We start from the raw sequence: 16,085 nt of genomic DNA, 5'->3' as shown, positions 1-16,085 counted from the left end.
AAAAGAGACAGAAGATAATCAAAGAACTAACACTGGAAAAGGGGAGATTCTGGAAAGACTTTGAGAATCTAATTGAAAAAGTCCTCTTTGAACTTAAACCCTTATTAATTAATGGTATAGTGTTCCCAAAATTTCTACTATTTCAAGAGATTATAAAACCAAATCTCCTGGAAATGGAAGTATCCTATAGCCAACAAATAAATAAAAGGACATAAATCTGAATCTACCTAAGAGAGCCATAGTAAACATATTTTCTTTTTAAATGAATAAATTGATGTTGGTTTATTTAGAATAGGTGGTATAGTTGCACAGTTCCAAAAGAACTAAAAAGGTACATACACTGAAGAGTCTTCCTGCCACCTTATCTCAGATCAACTCAGTTTGCATCCCCGAACCCACTCTCAGGTAACCACAGTTACTAATTCCCTTGTATCCTTCCAGATCTCTTTATGCATAAGCAAATAAACAACAAATATAGATTCTTATTTTCCCTCCTTTGCATAAAAGCTAGATTACTATATACATTGTTCTGTGCCTCATCTATCATGTTGTTTTGTTACCTGACAATACATATCATGGAGAATTCTCCATATCAGTACAAAGACAGATTCCTCATTCTTTTTACAGACTTTACAATGAAGCAGAATCTCAAAAAGTCAGCCTTACTTTATAACTCATCTTATAATGCCCTTGTGATCATCTCAACAAAGACAAATATGTAATGTTGCTGCAATAAAAAATCTTTGGAATTTAAAAAATCTTATCTGATATTTTTATTATAAAGAATTTATTAAAGTATGGAACACCTATAGAGAAGTGAACAAATAAAAAGTGTATAAGCCTGATGAATCACCACTAAGCCAACACACTCGTGATTTTTTAATATTTCATGATCTATTAGTATCTAGGAAATATGTTAGAGAAAATTAAAAGTGTTGACTTCCTACACTTCCATTTGGGACACAGTTTGGGGGCTTATGTTTCTTATATTCCATTTCACATTCCATTGATCTTTGTTATTTTTCTTTCAAAATTTTAATTAAGTAGTTCGTACATATAAAAATAAACACAAACATATGAATAACAACTAAAAAATAATAAAAGAAGTATTCATGTACCTAACACCTATCTTGAGAACCCCCTCCCTACCCCTTCCATGAGGCAAGCTGTATGCTTAAGGGTTAAGAGTACAGATTCTAGAGGCAGACTGCCTGAGTTTGATTATAAGGTTTACCACTTATTAGCATTATGATTTGGGGAAGTTAAAGTTTTCTGCACTCTTATTTATAAGCTCCTATACTAATAAATGAGAATAATAATAGTGCCTGCTTCACAGCAGGTACTCATTTAATTATGAGAATTAAATAAGTATATATTCGTAAAGTATTTAACACTTTCCAGCATATACTACGTAAAATTTAGCTATTCTTGTATTCACTCTCTGCCACCCTCACAAGGAAATATGTTTACCACTCTATTACTATATGTGTAGTAAAATGGATATATGGATGAGAATTGTGATTTTTAAATTTTATACTAACTGGCTACAGAGTCTAAGTATGCCTTTGCAACTTGCTTTTTTCATTCAAAATTTCTGAGATTCATCTACATTGATACATACAGCTATTGTTCATCCATGTTCATTCCTGTACAGTATTCTATGGTGTAAATTAAAAGAAGTATCTACATATTTCTGTCAATAGACATCTGGATTATTTCCAGTTTTTGCTATTATGAAAAATGCTACTACTAACATGCTTGAACATGTCTCCTGATACAGATTTGTAAAAAAGTTTTTCTAGAGTATATATCTAGGTGAAGAACTGCTGGGTCACTAGGTATATACAAGTTTAACATTATAACAATGTCAAATTGTTTACCAAAATGGTTATATTATAGCATCACATGCTTCATTAGGAAAGAAGCAGCATTAAATCAATGATCTAAGCCTCCAATTTAAGAAACTAAAAAACAGAAGAGGAAATTAAACCCGAAGAAGGCAGAAAAACGGATATAATAAAGGACAGAAATCCATGGAACAGATAACAGAAAAAAATAATAAAGAAAAATCTATTTAAAATAACTGATTCTTTAAGAAGATCAGTAAAGTTGATAACTCTCTAGCAAAAAAGATAAAGAAAAAAAGAGAAAAGATACAAATTATCAGTATTGGGAACAAGAGAGGTAAGTAACATCACTACTGATTCTATAGATATTAAAAGGATAATAAGGTAATGTTATAATTTTATGCCAATAAATCCAACAAATAAGATGAAACAGAGAAATTTCTTGAAAGACAAAAACTACCAAAGTCAATGCGAGAAGAAATAGACCTGAAAAGCCATACAGCTAACAGAGAAATTAAGCTTATAGTTTAAAACATTCCACACACACACACACAAAAAGACACAAACAGATCCAGATGACTTCACTGGTGAACACTAACAAGCATTTAAGACTAATCTTTCATCAAGAAAGAAGCAAAAAGCCTGAACAAAATATAAGCCAATCAACCAGCAATGTATAAAAGGATAATACAGTACAATGAAGTGGATTCTATCCCAGTAATGCAAAGTTGGTTTAACATTCAAAACTCAATGTAACTGATCATATCAACAATAGAGTACGAGAGTTCCCAGTGCTCTACAGTGTCACCCACACTTGATGTTATCTTTTTTTAAATATGTATTTATTTGGCTGTGCTGGGTCTTAGCTGCGGCACACGGGATCTTCTTTGCAGCATGCAGGATCTTTAGTTGCGGCATGCGGGATCTTTAGTTGCAGCACGTGGGATCTAGTTCCCTGACCAGGGATCAAGCCCAGACCTCCTGCATCGGGAGTGCAGATTCTTAGCCACTGGACCACCAGGGAAGTCCCAATACTGTCCAACTTTTAAAATGAGTATAGGGACTTCCTGGTGGCGCAGTGGTTAAGAATCCACCTGCCAATGCAAAGGACATGCATTCGATCCCTGGTCCAGGAAGATCTCACCTGCCACGGAGCAACTAAGCCCGTGTGCCACAACTACTGAGCCTGTGCTCTAGAGCCCACATGCCATAACTACTGAAGCCCATGTGCCTGGAGCCCATACTCCGCAACAAGAGAAGTCACCACAATGAGAAGCCAGTGCACCGCAACAAAGAGAGCCCCTGTTCGCCACAAGTAGAGAAAGCCTGCACACAGCAACAAAGACCCAACACAGCCAAAAATAAATAAATTTATAAAAATAAAATAAAATGAGTATAAATGGTATCTCGAGGTTTCCGTTTACAGTTCCCTAGTTACGCTGATCTTATTATCCATTCTTTCTTCGTCTTCTGTGAAATTCTTATTTGTCTCTTTTGACCATTGTTTCTGTTGGGTTGTATTCCTTATTAATTTGGACAAGTTCTTTCTATATTCTGGATACCAATATTTTACAAGTGTATGTACCATAACTATCTTCTGTTAGTTGTTTTTCTTCATTTTTTTCATTCTATTTTAACGAACAAAATTAATTTTAATGTATTTGAATTTATCAATATTTTACTTCAATGTGTTCTTTTTGTGAATTATTTATGGTATCCTTCCGTACGCCAAGCGCATAAAGATAGTCTATATTCTCTAACAAGAGACTTAAAAAAAAAAAAAAGACAAATTTTTTTTTTGGCTGTGAGGGGTCTTAGTTGCAGCAAGCAGGATGTTTGTTGAGTCATATGGGACCTTTCGTTGCAGCGTGCAGGCTTCTCTCTCGTTGTGGCATGCAGGCTTCTCTCTAGTTGTGGTACATGGACTTCTCTCTAGCAGGCTTCTCCTAGTTGTGGCGCATGGGCTTCTCTAGCAGGCATTTCTTTAGTTGTGGAACATAGGGTCCACAGCGTGTGGGCTCTGTAGTTTGTGGCACACGGGCTCTCTTGTTGAGGCGCGCAAGCTCAGTAGTAGTGGCGCACAGGCTTAGTTGCCCTGTGGCACGTGGGATCTTAGTTCCCCGACCAAGGATAGAACCCACATTCCCTGTGTTGGAAGGCAGATTCTTCACCACTAGACAACCAGGGAAGTAAAATTTCTTTCTTTTTTTGGCTGCACTGGGTCTTCACTGCTGCAAGTGGACTTTCTCTAGTTGAAGCGACCAGGGGCTACTCTTTGTTGCGGTGCACAGGCTTCTCATTGAGGTGCTTTCTCTTGTTGCAGAGCACAGGCTCTAGGCGCACAGGTTTCAGTAGTTGCAGCTCATGGGCTCAGTAGTTGTTGCACATGGGCCCTAGAGTGCATGAGCTTCAGTAGTTGTGGCGCATGGGCTCAGCAGTTGCGGTGTGCGGGCTCTAGGGTGCATGCGCTTCAGTAGTTTGGGCACGCAGGCTCAGTAGTTGTGGCTTGTGGGCTCTAGAGCACAGGCTCAGTAGATGTGGCACAGGGGCTTAGTTGCTCCGCAGCATGTGGGATCTTCCCGGACCAGGGCTCGAACCTGTGTCCCCTGCATTGGCAGGTGGATTCTTAACCACTGCGCCACCAGGGAAGCCCCCTGAAATGGTATTTAAATAAGTTTATTCCAGAACTTAAAGTGACGGACAAAAAAAGTCTACCTTAAAATGAGGCACACAAATGCAACCTTTTAACATGCCAAGAGAGAAACCATCTTGAAAATAAGAAATCATACTTTGGAAACTTCGAATTTTGTCTACTCACTATGAATCAAATCCTCACCACTTTCCAACCACTTTATTATAAAGTCAGCTTATTAAAGCAGATGGGTGTTTCATAACCCACTACAGAACATACCATTTTAGTCAGTAGGGTTATTTGGCTGGGTTAAGGGGAGGCACGGCTTTCCCCTAAACTACAAATCCAAGATTCTTAACCCCAGGGCTTGGACCTTGGTTCCCTAAAGATTTCTGCCCTATTGCCCCACCTCCACAGCCTTCCTGTAATGGAACCTGACAAGTTCACCTCTGTCATTTAACCTAAACTATCTGCTCAATCCAGTAGTAGAGCTCCTCAACACACAGCTGCCTCCGGATTATCCCTCTGGCTTTACGCCTTTTCATGCAGACCTTTATACACCAAGGACACCTGTTATCTTCTATCCTAAATCTTCAGGGTCCAATTCAAGCCTTCTCCACCTTAATCACATAGAGCTCTTAATTCCATTTAGAACTTAATTCTTCCCTAGTTGTTTATGAGGCTAGGTCTGGCTTCCCAATTAAACTATAAGCTCCTCAAAGACTGAAGTGATATCTTAATACTTTCATTATGCCCCATGTTGCCTAATATAACATACACACTCTTACATGTTTCCTGATTGATTAACTAGATTCTCATCACATAACTTACTCAACTCCTTTAACTCCATATCTTCAAGTAAGGTAAGCCAAGTATGCTAATGATTTTTATTCCTTTTAACAGGGAAAGCATACAAACTTGGCAGTACTGGATAATGGATATTAATCAGAAGACTATTTGAACTGCTTTTACTCACAACACTTCTGATACCAAATGTGTGGCTGTCTTTTCTAACACTACTCCTCCAATTTTCTGAGACAAGCCGAGTGTCCTAAAATTCAATTCAACTCTGACACTATCTACCTGGAGTTAATGTCAGATCCCAAAGATTAAGGGCTCAGTCCCACAAGACTGCCCCCACTTCTACTGCCAGTCAAAAGTCCCAGGTTGTCACCGATACTTGCAACACGGATACAATTTAGGAATGATCAAATGAAAGAATTGCAAAGGGCAAGATATGAGGAAAAGGGCTAGGAGCTTCCATGTCTTCTCCAGTGAGCCACCCTCCCAGCACCTCGATGTGATCACCAAACCAAAAGCTCCCTGAATCTCACTGTTCAAGAGTTTTTATATAACTCAATCTTCATCCTGCTACCCCTCCTCTTCCCAGAGATTGGTAAGCGGGCCCCAAAGTTCCAACCCTCTAATCACTTAGTCTTTCTGGTGACCAGTACCATCCTGAAGCTATCCAGGGGCTCCCAGCCACCAGTCATCTTATTAGCACATAAGAGACACACTTATCATTCAGGAGATTCCACGAGTTTTAGGCGTTGTGAGCCAGGAACCTGGGACAAAGACCAAATTTCTTTTTTACTGTATCACACTATTTCTTTAACACATTCAAAGAAGTTTCAAGGTATCAAATAACTTAGTTAAGGAGACTCGAAAGGCAGATATTCGAAGAAGAAAACCTTTTTAACAATTAAAAAAAATTAAGCATACAGGTCTTACCGTGCAAACACACCAACTAAAAATATAAAGAAAAATTAAAATAGCCACAAGCTACTGAACACAGATCTTCCTAGACTTACGATGGTGTTATGTCCCAATAAACCCATTGTAAGTAAGTTGAAAATGCATTTCATTCACCTAACCTACCGAACATCATAGCTTAGTCTAGCCTACTTTAAACATGCTCAGAACACTTATATTAGCCTACAGTTGGGAAAAACCATCTAACACAAAGCCTATTTTATAATAAAGTGTTGAATATCTCATGTAATTTATTGAGTATTATACTAAAAATGAAAAACAGAATGGTTGTATGGGCACAGATGGTTTTAAGTGTACTGGCTGTTTACCCTTGGGATTGTAGAGCTGACTGGGAGCCGTGGCTTGCTGTCGCTGCCCGGCACCACAAGGGAGTATCATACCACATTTTGCAGGAAAAGATCAAAATCTTAAGTACTGTTTCTACTGAATGTATTATCACTTTCATACCATCATGAAGTCGAAAAATCCTAAATTGAACTACTGTAAATCAGGGACTGTCTGTACTTATTCTGTGCCAAACATTCTGCTTACTGCTTTACAAGAATTCCCATGATCTCTACAACAATCCTATGAGGTGAATCTCACTATTAGCCTCATTTTTAGATGAGGAAAACTGAGGCACAGAGACTCCTCAAGGTCACACACCTGGCAAGCAATGGAGCCAGGATTCCAACTCAGGTAGTCCAACCCTAAAACTTCTACCAGCAGTGTTCAATGATCCCCAAAGATTTGATAGCAGCTCTATTTTCCCCTCCTCAATTCTGCTAACTTCTGGGTTTGCATTTCCCAGAATACATCATTCTCTTTAGGCTTTTCTGCCTTAAACACACACTATTCCCTGGGGCTGGAATGCCCTGCTCTATTTTATACAGAGAGTAAACCCTCACTCTTCATACAGTAGCTTAAAAACAACTTTGTCTTTGAAGCCCTCTTCATTCCTTCCATATTTGCTGCCCCCAATCCTAGGGAAGGAATACATCACTCCCTTAGCTCCTTGGAAACAATGATTCGTAGATAACTTCTATTGTTGGACTTATTTGTATTGTAACTATATTTTTCAGTACTATCTGCTGGGCACTACACTGCACACATGAGACACTCAGATACTTGTTAAGGACTAGGAATGGTCCCAGTTTAAGTTCAACTATAATTTAAACGACTACTTTCTTCTAGTCAAGACAACATCATTCATTCTAACAATATTTTACCATGTTCTATAGGCCTGCATATGCAAAAGATGCACTGGTGAGAAAAATTAATATCTTAAGATTCCCAGGTTCAGACTGGGACTTATAAATTGCATCTTTCCAACCATTTCTCAACTCCCACATTAAGACTTTGGCACTAGAGCTTCTCAATAATACCAAAATTTTGTCTCTACCTCTTCAGTATTCATATCTTACTCTTGGTTAGACTTTTGTTTCAACAAATGTAGTTAAATTTCGAAACACCATCTACTAAATTCAATAAAACAAAAGTCTAACCAAGAGTAAGACATTCACACTAAGAAACTAGTGACAGAAATTAAGCCACACAGTACTTCAAAAGCTGCTCTGCTAGACTATCCACACTGAACTCTACATTCTTCCACTTCCTCCACACTAACCTGCTTTCACTAACCTATTACTCCATCTAACAGTCCTCTTTTTTTTTTGCGGTACGCAGGTCTCTCACTGCTGTGGCCTCTCCCGCTGCAGAGCACAGGCTCCGGACGCGCATATTTTGTAAATCAACTATATCTCAATAAAAATAAAGCATACTAAAAAATTATCCAATGAAAGAGTATCTTTTTTAGTATATTATAGTATCTGAACAGTGATACTCTAATATCTTTACATGTAGAGGTTTTTTTTTCAAATTGTAAAATTTTAAGTAATAAATATTGTTTGAGGAACTGATCTTCAATTGAAACTCTACACAGATTTACTACCCAAATATCTATGAGTTAACAGACAATAAGGTTTTTATTTCAATATTTTTTTTTCTTTTGATCTATTGCTCACTAACTGGTTGGTGATGAGATTAACAATGACTAATTGTGCGGAGGTGCTGAGGTAGCAAGCAACAGAGCGATCAAGAGCATGCATTCTGCAATCAGATGACTGGGGTTCAAATCCTGACTTCACCACTCTCTGTGTTACCCTGAACAAATTCCTTCACCTTCCTGAAGCTCAGCTTTCTCATCCTGAGGATAATAATACTAACAAATTCAAAAGTCTGTTGTGAGGATTAAATGAGATAATGCATATAAAACTCAGTGTACCACCTGGTAAGTGCTCAATAAAATGATATTAATTTTACAGCAGTCTGGATGCTGGTCATAACCTAGAGCATATTAACACATTTCAGATAAGCTGAGCATAATTCACTTGATATCATCAGCTAAAAAGTACATTTAAAACTATGATCCAATTGCTTATGAAAAAAAGTAACAACAACAAAAAACCTTACTTATCTACATACCCAAGTAGACAAATGCACAGAAAAAGCTCTGAAAATTACATACCAAACTAATAACAAAAGTTACTTCTAGAGGAAGGGAAGAGGATAAGAGGTACCTATGTGAAGGAGAACATATATATACTCCACATACGTCCTTATTGCTTCAATTTTTATGAGAATGTATCCATTATTTTTGTAAGTGAAAAATAAAAAAAGGAAGAATAGCTTGAAGGTCCATATTGGAAATTCATTTCTACTTGACTCAGCTAGAATAAGTCAGTAGTTATAAATGTAGATAAAATCATAAGCCTGAAAGTATTGATAAAACCTTAATGCAAATAAATAAGAAAACAAAGTTTCCTATGTCTTTAAATTAAAATCTAACCCAAATTACATATTTGACAAAGAATACAGCACAATCACCAAAGGCTTCCATGTTTTCAAGTGCCTATATAAACTTTACTTTTTTTCTTTACACCTGTCAGCTATTCTCTTTAAAGAATTAAAAATTTACACGTCACACAAGTTTTTCCAAGGCTGTTTCATTCATTTGCATAAACACTCAAATCCAAATCAGTTGCATGAATGCAAACTTAAGAAAAAATATATTTATTGCTAGGAGTAGTAGGGGTATGTTTAAAAAGTGCTAGCTGACTCAGAGAAATAATTAACTCAGATTCTCTCAGTCTTTGAAAGTCTGTCATATGACAAGCTTTTTAGTTATACTTCCAGAAAATAATAGCTTAGATTACCCTTCAAGAGAGCAAAAGACAGATTTTCATTACAATAATTGTTCATTCCATAATAAGATAGTTCAGAATAAATGTCTAGCAGTTGGCTTTTATCTCAGAGGGAAACAATCTAGATTCTGGTTCCAACTCTCCACAGTTACTAAGAGATGACCTTGTGCAAATAACCTCTAAACAGCAAACTCTTTTTTCATAAAATGGAGCCAGTCTGCGGTTGCTCTACCTACCTCCTAAGTGTTATACAGATCAAGTGAAATAAGAAAGCATTCTGAATATCATCAAACCCTTAAAAGTATTATTTTGCATGAGAATGGATATATATGTAATGGCTCAAAATTCATAATATCACCAATCACAAGATTATCTAAGATACCAAACACTCGGCAAAGTGTCTTGCACACTGCAAATTCTCAATAAGTAATGATTTATACAAACACCATGTATTGGAAACTGAGTCCATGACGTCAAACTGAGAATTAACTCGAATGACCTTCTGCTCTTTGACCCTCCTCAGGGTCTGCAGAAACAGAAACTGCTCCATTGTTCACATTTCACTCATTCAAGCATTTATGTAGTGCCTATTCCCTTGTTCTCAAGAGCTCACATCTGGCAGAGCAATAGTGCATTTGCGTCATAATTATTTTGTTGTCTGTGTCTCATAACGAAATTATATACAAAGTTCTATGGGAGTATAGAGGAAGAAGCAATTAATTCCTCAGTGGGAGTCAGGGAAGGTGTCACATTGGAACTGGGATGAAGGGGAAAAGTCATTCTGGAAGTCAAAACAGCAAAAACGGCACTTTTTCTAGGAACAATGAGCACTGTCACATAGCTACTGCACAGAGCCTGGGGCAAAGGAAAAAAACAGTAATAGAAAATGAAGCTGGAAAAAAAAAGGAATGAGAGACGATTTTGAAGGTTTTGTATATCATGTTAAAAACTAATGGGGCAAAAAAAAAAAAATTAAAGGGGCAAACAACCTAGATTTTGAGCAGGCGTATAAACTGTTCATCTACTGGTAGTGGTAGTGAGAGAAGCATGGGCAGGAAAGAGTCCTTAGAACATTTCTGCAGCTAACAAATGCCACCATTTTTCTGGATTCAAGTAACTGATATACATTAAGAACCAATCTCACAATCTTTTCACTTAAAACTCTAAATGACAGACACCCTCCTCCCTATTTACAAAAGAGAATAGATACTAAGCTCTAACATAAATACCACTTGAGAAAACCAAACAGGAGCCTGAGAAGGTAAAGAATAAATTTAAATTTAAATAAATGACCTTTGTAACTTCTGTAAAAAAAACAATAACAAACAAACAAAAAAAACAGATATCTGTTGAAACATAATACAGACAAAATCAATGAATGTATGATCTGCCACTCTCCCCAGAAGCTGAGCCCAGGATCTTTGCAGTCATATGGAAGGAAGAAGGAAGAAACAATCCTGGTTGTCAAATTCTGCAGATTTCTCCTTTGCAATGACTTTCTTGCAACGTCCTTGAAACGTGCCACATCATTCCTGCTTCTATGCCTTTACTTGAGCAATTCTTCCCACCCAAAACTCCTTTCCGACTGACTCTATCTACATTCTGCCCTATCCAAAAAGTCCTAAGGTCTAGCTCAAATTGCATCTCGTCCATGAAACCATCTATCCATGAAACCTTTCCTAAAATCTCCAGTCCATACAGACCTTCTCTCTTTGCTGAAGTCCTAACAGACAAGTTAACACATTTGTCTTTTTTCATTTTCTGGCATTTAGTCGTTTTCTTTCCTACTATTAACCTGGCCCACGCCCCTACAACATGACATCATATCTAAACTTTTACAAAGCCTTGGAATAGCAAAGCAGTTAAGAGCTTGGATTCAAGAGTCAGAAAACCTCAGTTCAAATCCCACCTCTACCATTTATTAGCTATATGAACTTGGGCAAGTTAACCTAATCTAATCACTCTGTGCCTTAATTTCCTCATATGTGAATAGGGGAAAAATAAGCACCTATCTTAGATATTTAAGTATTAAATAAGTTAACACGTAAAGCATTTAGAACAGGGCATGGTACAATGTACACAATAAGTTTAGTTAAGCTAACAGTTACCTGTTTTTACTTGCTCCAGGCCTCTCTACACGTGGACGTTTTATCACTCTTAAATAATGGTTTTGGTATGTCAACGCTCGGCATAGAACTCTCCTGGGCCTTCCATAACCCATGGGTCCATGCCCTTAGTTTGGCAACAAAGGCATTCCACAACCTGGCACCAGGGCATCTACTCAGCTTCAGTTACTCAACATCTACTTAACAAGAAATAATAGGAAACAGACACATAAGGCAGAGACCCTCTCCTCCAAGGTCTGAAAACTAATTCCAAAAACAAGGCAGAAACATGAAAACACCACACACAACGAATGTTCACCCATAGCTACTATCCAAGACCTTCTATCCAACAAAATCAGTTTCTTCAGTGTTTGGAAGATGCCCAAATCATTCAAAATAACTTGCTTTTGTCTGTTTTATTCCACCCTCATCCCCTCACACACAAACACAACCCATAAAAGCACCCTTTCTTAACCTGTACCTGTCCACTCCTGTTTTGAAGTCTAATTCAAACACCATCACTCTCTAGCCATTTGAACTTATATAATACTGTCTTATCTCAAATCAACTGTTCTCAAGGTGTTTAGTCACCCTCTCTATCCAAATATAAGCCCCTAAAAAGGAGTAACAATTTCTTACCAATTCTCTTCATTTTCCCCCATGCCCCCACCCCACCACTATGCTCTCCACTGAAACAGATCATGATAGAACAGGTGCCCAAAAATATGTGCTGAATTTAAGTAAAAAAGTGAACCTGGAAGTAGACAACTACTACTACTACTTACTACTAGGTAAACTACAGTGAGACTGGAAATAAACTACTGTGTCGACCACTAGACTATCGCTGGTCCACAAAGCCTCAAATCAAATAGGGCCATCCAAATCAGAAGGAGGCAGTCCGCTTACTATCTCTTCTATGTAACCACCATATGGGTAGATTTGCTTGTTCAGTGGTACCTTGAGTCAATAGAAGGGTTAATGACCATCCTATAATCTGCCATCTAATTTGAAGAGTCTGACCTCCAAAAAGGAGTGAAGGATGATACACAGGGCCAGAAACCAGGCAGGGCAATATCCAACTGCTACATCCCTGAGTAGATGATTTGGGAAAGCTTATTAAATTCCACTCTCTGGCAAACCTGTCACCCTCCAGCATGCAGGTTTTAAGTACCATAACACATTCCATGAACTTAGCATTAAAAAATGTCACATAGATTTCCATCTGCCTACACTCCGTAAATTTCCTACAATAAACATGTATTACTTGAATAATCAGAAAGTTTTAAGTGTTTATAATTTCTTCCAGCTTTTAATGGTTCTCCCATAATGATGAATGCAGAATGCAACACTCACAAATTGAAAGTCAACCAAAGGGCATATTACCCCAATTTTCCACTTCCCAGGTAAGGTGCCAATTTGGGGCAAAGTTCTTCACGTTTCAATTTTAAAAATTACTTCCACCTATGCCATCACATGAAAGAAAAAAATGTCTCATTACCTTCCTGAGATTCCACAGCACTACAGCAAATTGCAAAGACCTGCCTAGATGGTTCCCTTTCCCCCTGACCCCCAAACACCCTCTTCTCTAAGGACTGAGCCCTTATTAAGGGCCAGGAACAGGGTGCTAAGTGATTTACATGATTATCTCAATGCTGGAAACAACAGTAGGTACTATTATTATCCCCAGAAGAGAAAACTGAAGTTTAAAGATGTTTGAGGAAACAAACAAACAAAAAGAACTTGCCTGAGGCAATGCTTAAAGAAGGAGGGGATTCTAGTGTTGTAGGAAGAAATTTGCTGGGAAAATATATTAGGCCCTAGGGACTTCTGTTACGATAAAATTGTAACAAATCCTCATACTGGAAATTTATTACAGAGAAAACAATAAATGATATTTGGTCTAATTGTGGGTTTTCTTTGTAACTGTGTACCTCACGCTATCTGGCACATAACAGATGCTCAATCAAAACCTACTGTCTGGGGCTTCCCTGGTGGCACAGTGGTTAGGAATCCGCCTGCCAATGCAGGGGACAAGGGTTCAAGCCCTGGTCGGGGAAGATCCCACATGCCCGGAGCCACTAGGCCCGAGTGCCACAACTACTAAGCCTGCGCTCTAGAGCCCATGAGTCACAACTACTGAGCCCTCGTGCCACAACTACTGAAGCCTGCGCGCCTGGAGCCCGCATTCCCTAACAGGAGAAGCCACCACAATGAGAAGCCTGCACGCTGCAACGAAAAGTAGCCCCCGCTCACCGCAACTAGAGAAATCCAACGTGCAGCAAGGAAGACCCAACGCAGCCAAAAATAATAGATAGAAAAATTTTTTTAAAAAATAATAGAAGAGGGACTTATGCTTCAGGAAAAGCTGAGTAGGTGTACTTTTCCTTATTTCTCCTGCTGAGAACAAATTAAAAGATTAAAAAAAAAACAACAACCTACTGTCTGTTCAAACCTAAACTTTAAATAGTTAATTCTTAAAACAATTTGATCACATGGCAATATCTGACAGGTTGTTTTAAATAGACTAAGTGGTAGGTGGTAAAATAATCAATAGCTATATCTACCCCTAAAGTAAAGGCCTCACATCCTGAGTATGTTTTGGAAAGAAAAAAAAGTTCAAATGGTAGAAATAAGCTGCATATCCTTTAAAGATAAGGTTTTCTAATAACAAATTTCATTCAAAATTTCAACATATTTCAATTTATACAATAAACACTCACCATTGATCTATCCTTAGTCATCTCAAAATAAATCAAAGAAGGTACATTTGCAATGTACTTTAAGAAACGTATTACCTGATTAAGTTTCACCTTAACTGTTGCCCAGGGACATAAAAGGACAAAAATGTAAAAGCTGATTAAGGCAACTATCTATGTTTGAATTTGACTGCCGGAAAGATGAGTTCTTTAAATTACTATAGGTAACCTATGAGGTCTTTCAGGCACCCAAACTTTACTTTCCAGGGAGAAAAAAGGATCTGTTCCACAGGTAAATAAATGAGCATCTGGTGTTATACAGAAAAATTAACATACTTTTTAGTTATTATCCTACATACAGAGTAGGATATAGATATTACACAAGCACACAGCACTTGGGCAATCTTTTCCTCCTTTCTTTGAAAAATGATTTATATAATAATTCCTTAATTCAGAAGTAACGCTTTCTCTCTTCCTTTTGAGGCTCAGGTTTCTTTCATTTCAAAACAGTACTTTTCTAAAAGACTTAAATTCTTCTTTTAAAAAAGACTTAATCATTTAACTCAGAAAGAGGGACCAAAAAGTCAGGAGGTGAAACCGGAGATATTCTTATTAGTCTTACATAACTTACTCTAAGTTGGAACTAATTCAGTAGCTTAACTAAAACTTGAGGTTTAAGCACAAACATGAGCTCTTTAGTATATTCTCCTCACACAGAGATAGTTTTAAAAATTGAAAGGGTCTTACTCAATTTTTTTCTTGTATTCTTAAAATATAAGCAACCACATGTATAGTTAATTAGGATGCCAACATAAAAATGCTAAAATAGTCAGTCACTTATAATGAAGAGCGCTAAATTCAAGCTATCACATCCAGGTAATGCAATAACTGACAGAGCTGGATATAATTTCAGAAAATAAATTAATTTTTAACACTGATTTTTAAATATCACCTCTGTAAGTATGCATTGTTTTTATTAAGTGCTGAAGGGAACATCAAAAAGTCATTTTCAAAAGCAATTGGTATACGTTCACCCAACCTGCAAACAAAACTCTGAAATCGTCAAGTTAGTTGTTCATGCTTAATTAAATTGGCTTTGATAACTGCAAATTATCCCTTCCTAGGTAAATATGTATCAAATCTTCCAAAATAAATTTACACAAACACTGTCCTTGCTAGAAAAGCCCTGATCTGAACTCAACTAAAAGCTACTGTGTTAACTATATCTCACCACTGAGTCATTTGAGCCCCAGAGTAATACCGGCCGCAGATTCCCTGCATTGCTTTGGGAACTGCTGCTTGCTTCATCAAGCACTGAACTGCAAATTCACCTTTCTAAAAAGACTGAAAGCAAGAAGCCAAGTTTCGCTATCTAGTTTTCTAAAATGAATTAGGGTTTGGGATTTCACTGGGAATGACCACGTTATCAAGATGCCATCGCCCTCTCGAGGCATTTAATTAACAATACCTTCTCTGTTTTCCATTCAACCACCTCAATCAAATTTCCACTAGAACCAGACACACAAAAAGTTGGTTTCATGGCCTTGCTGAAAGTCTCCTCTGGGTGCAAGCCCTGGGATCCCACATTCATTATGCAGAAGGGGCAAAGGGAAACGAAAAGCAACAATTGTTAGACAACGTAGTGACATTACCTTGCCCGTCTTGTGATCAAACCAGACGAGAGCATGGTTCCTTGACAGCACTTTGCAATCAAAGGTAGCATTATTCTGTGCTGGTCGACAGCGGGCCACCGAGCGGCCGATTTTAATAGGCTCGTCCAAGTAGACATGACGTTCCTGAAACGGGTGTGAGTTCGGGCGACAAGTGAAGATGGCCAAGGCTGACGGCAT

General features: G+C 37.8%; 1 protein-coding gene across 41 annotated transcripts in view; it reads right to left on the bottom strand.

The window, feature by feature from the left end:
- Positions 1-16,085, bottom strand: part of SLMAP (sarcolemma associated protein) — a 147,373-nt gene extending 131,288 nt beyond the window's left edge. For all 41 annotated transcript variants that reach the window (XM_067754848.1, XM_067754845.1, XM_067754862.1 and 38 more), the window contains exon 1: positions 15,888-16,085. In XM_067754848.1, coding sequence (XP_067610949.1) covers positions 15,888-16,085 — 198 coding nt within the window. The remainder of the gene's footprint in view (positions 1-15,887) is intronic.

The sequence above is a fragment of the Pseudorca crassidens genome, chromosome 10, assembly GCF_039906515.1.
Source record: "Pseudorca crassidens isolate mPseCra1 chromosome 10, mPseCra1.hap1, whole genome shotgun sequence".
Classification (NCBI taxonomy): Eukaryota; Metazoa; Chordata; class Mammalia; order Artiodactyla; family Delphinidae; genus Pseudorca; species Pseudorca crassidens.
The sequence above is the reverse complement of the archived record's forward strand: the minus strand, read 5'-3'. Positions and strand labels throughout refer to the sequence as shown.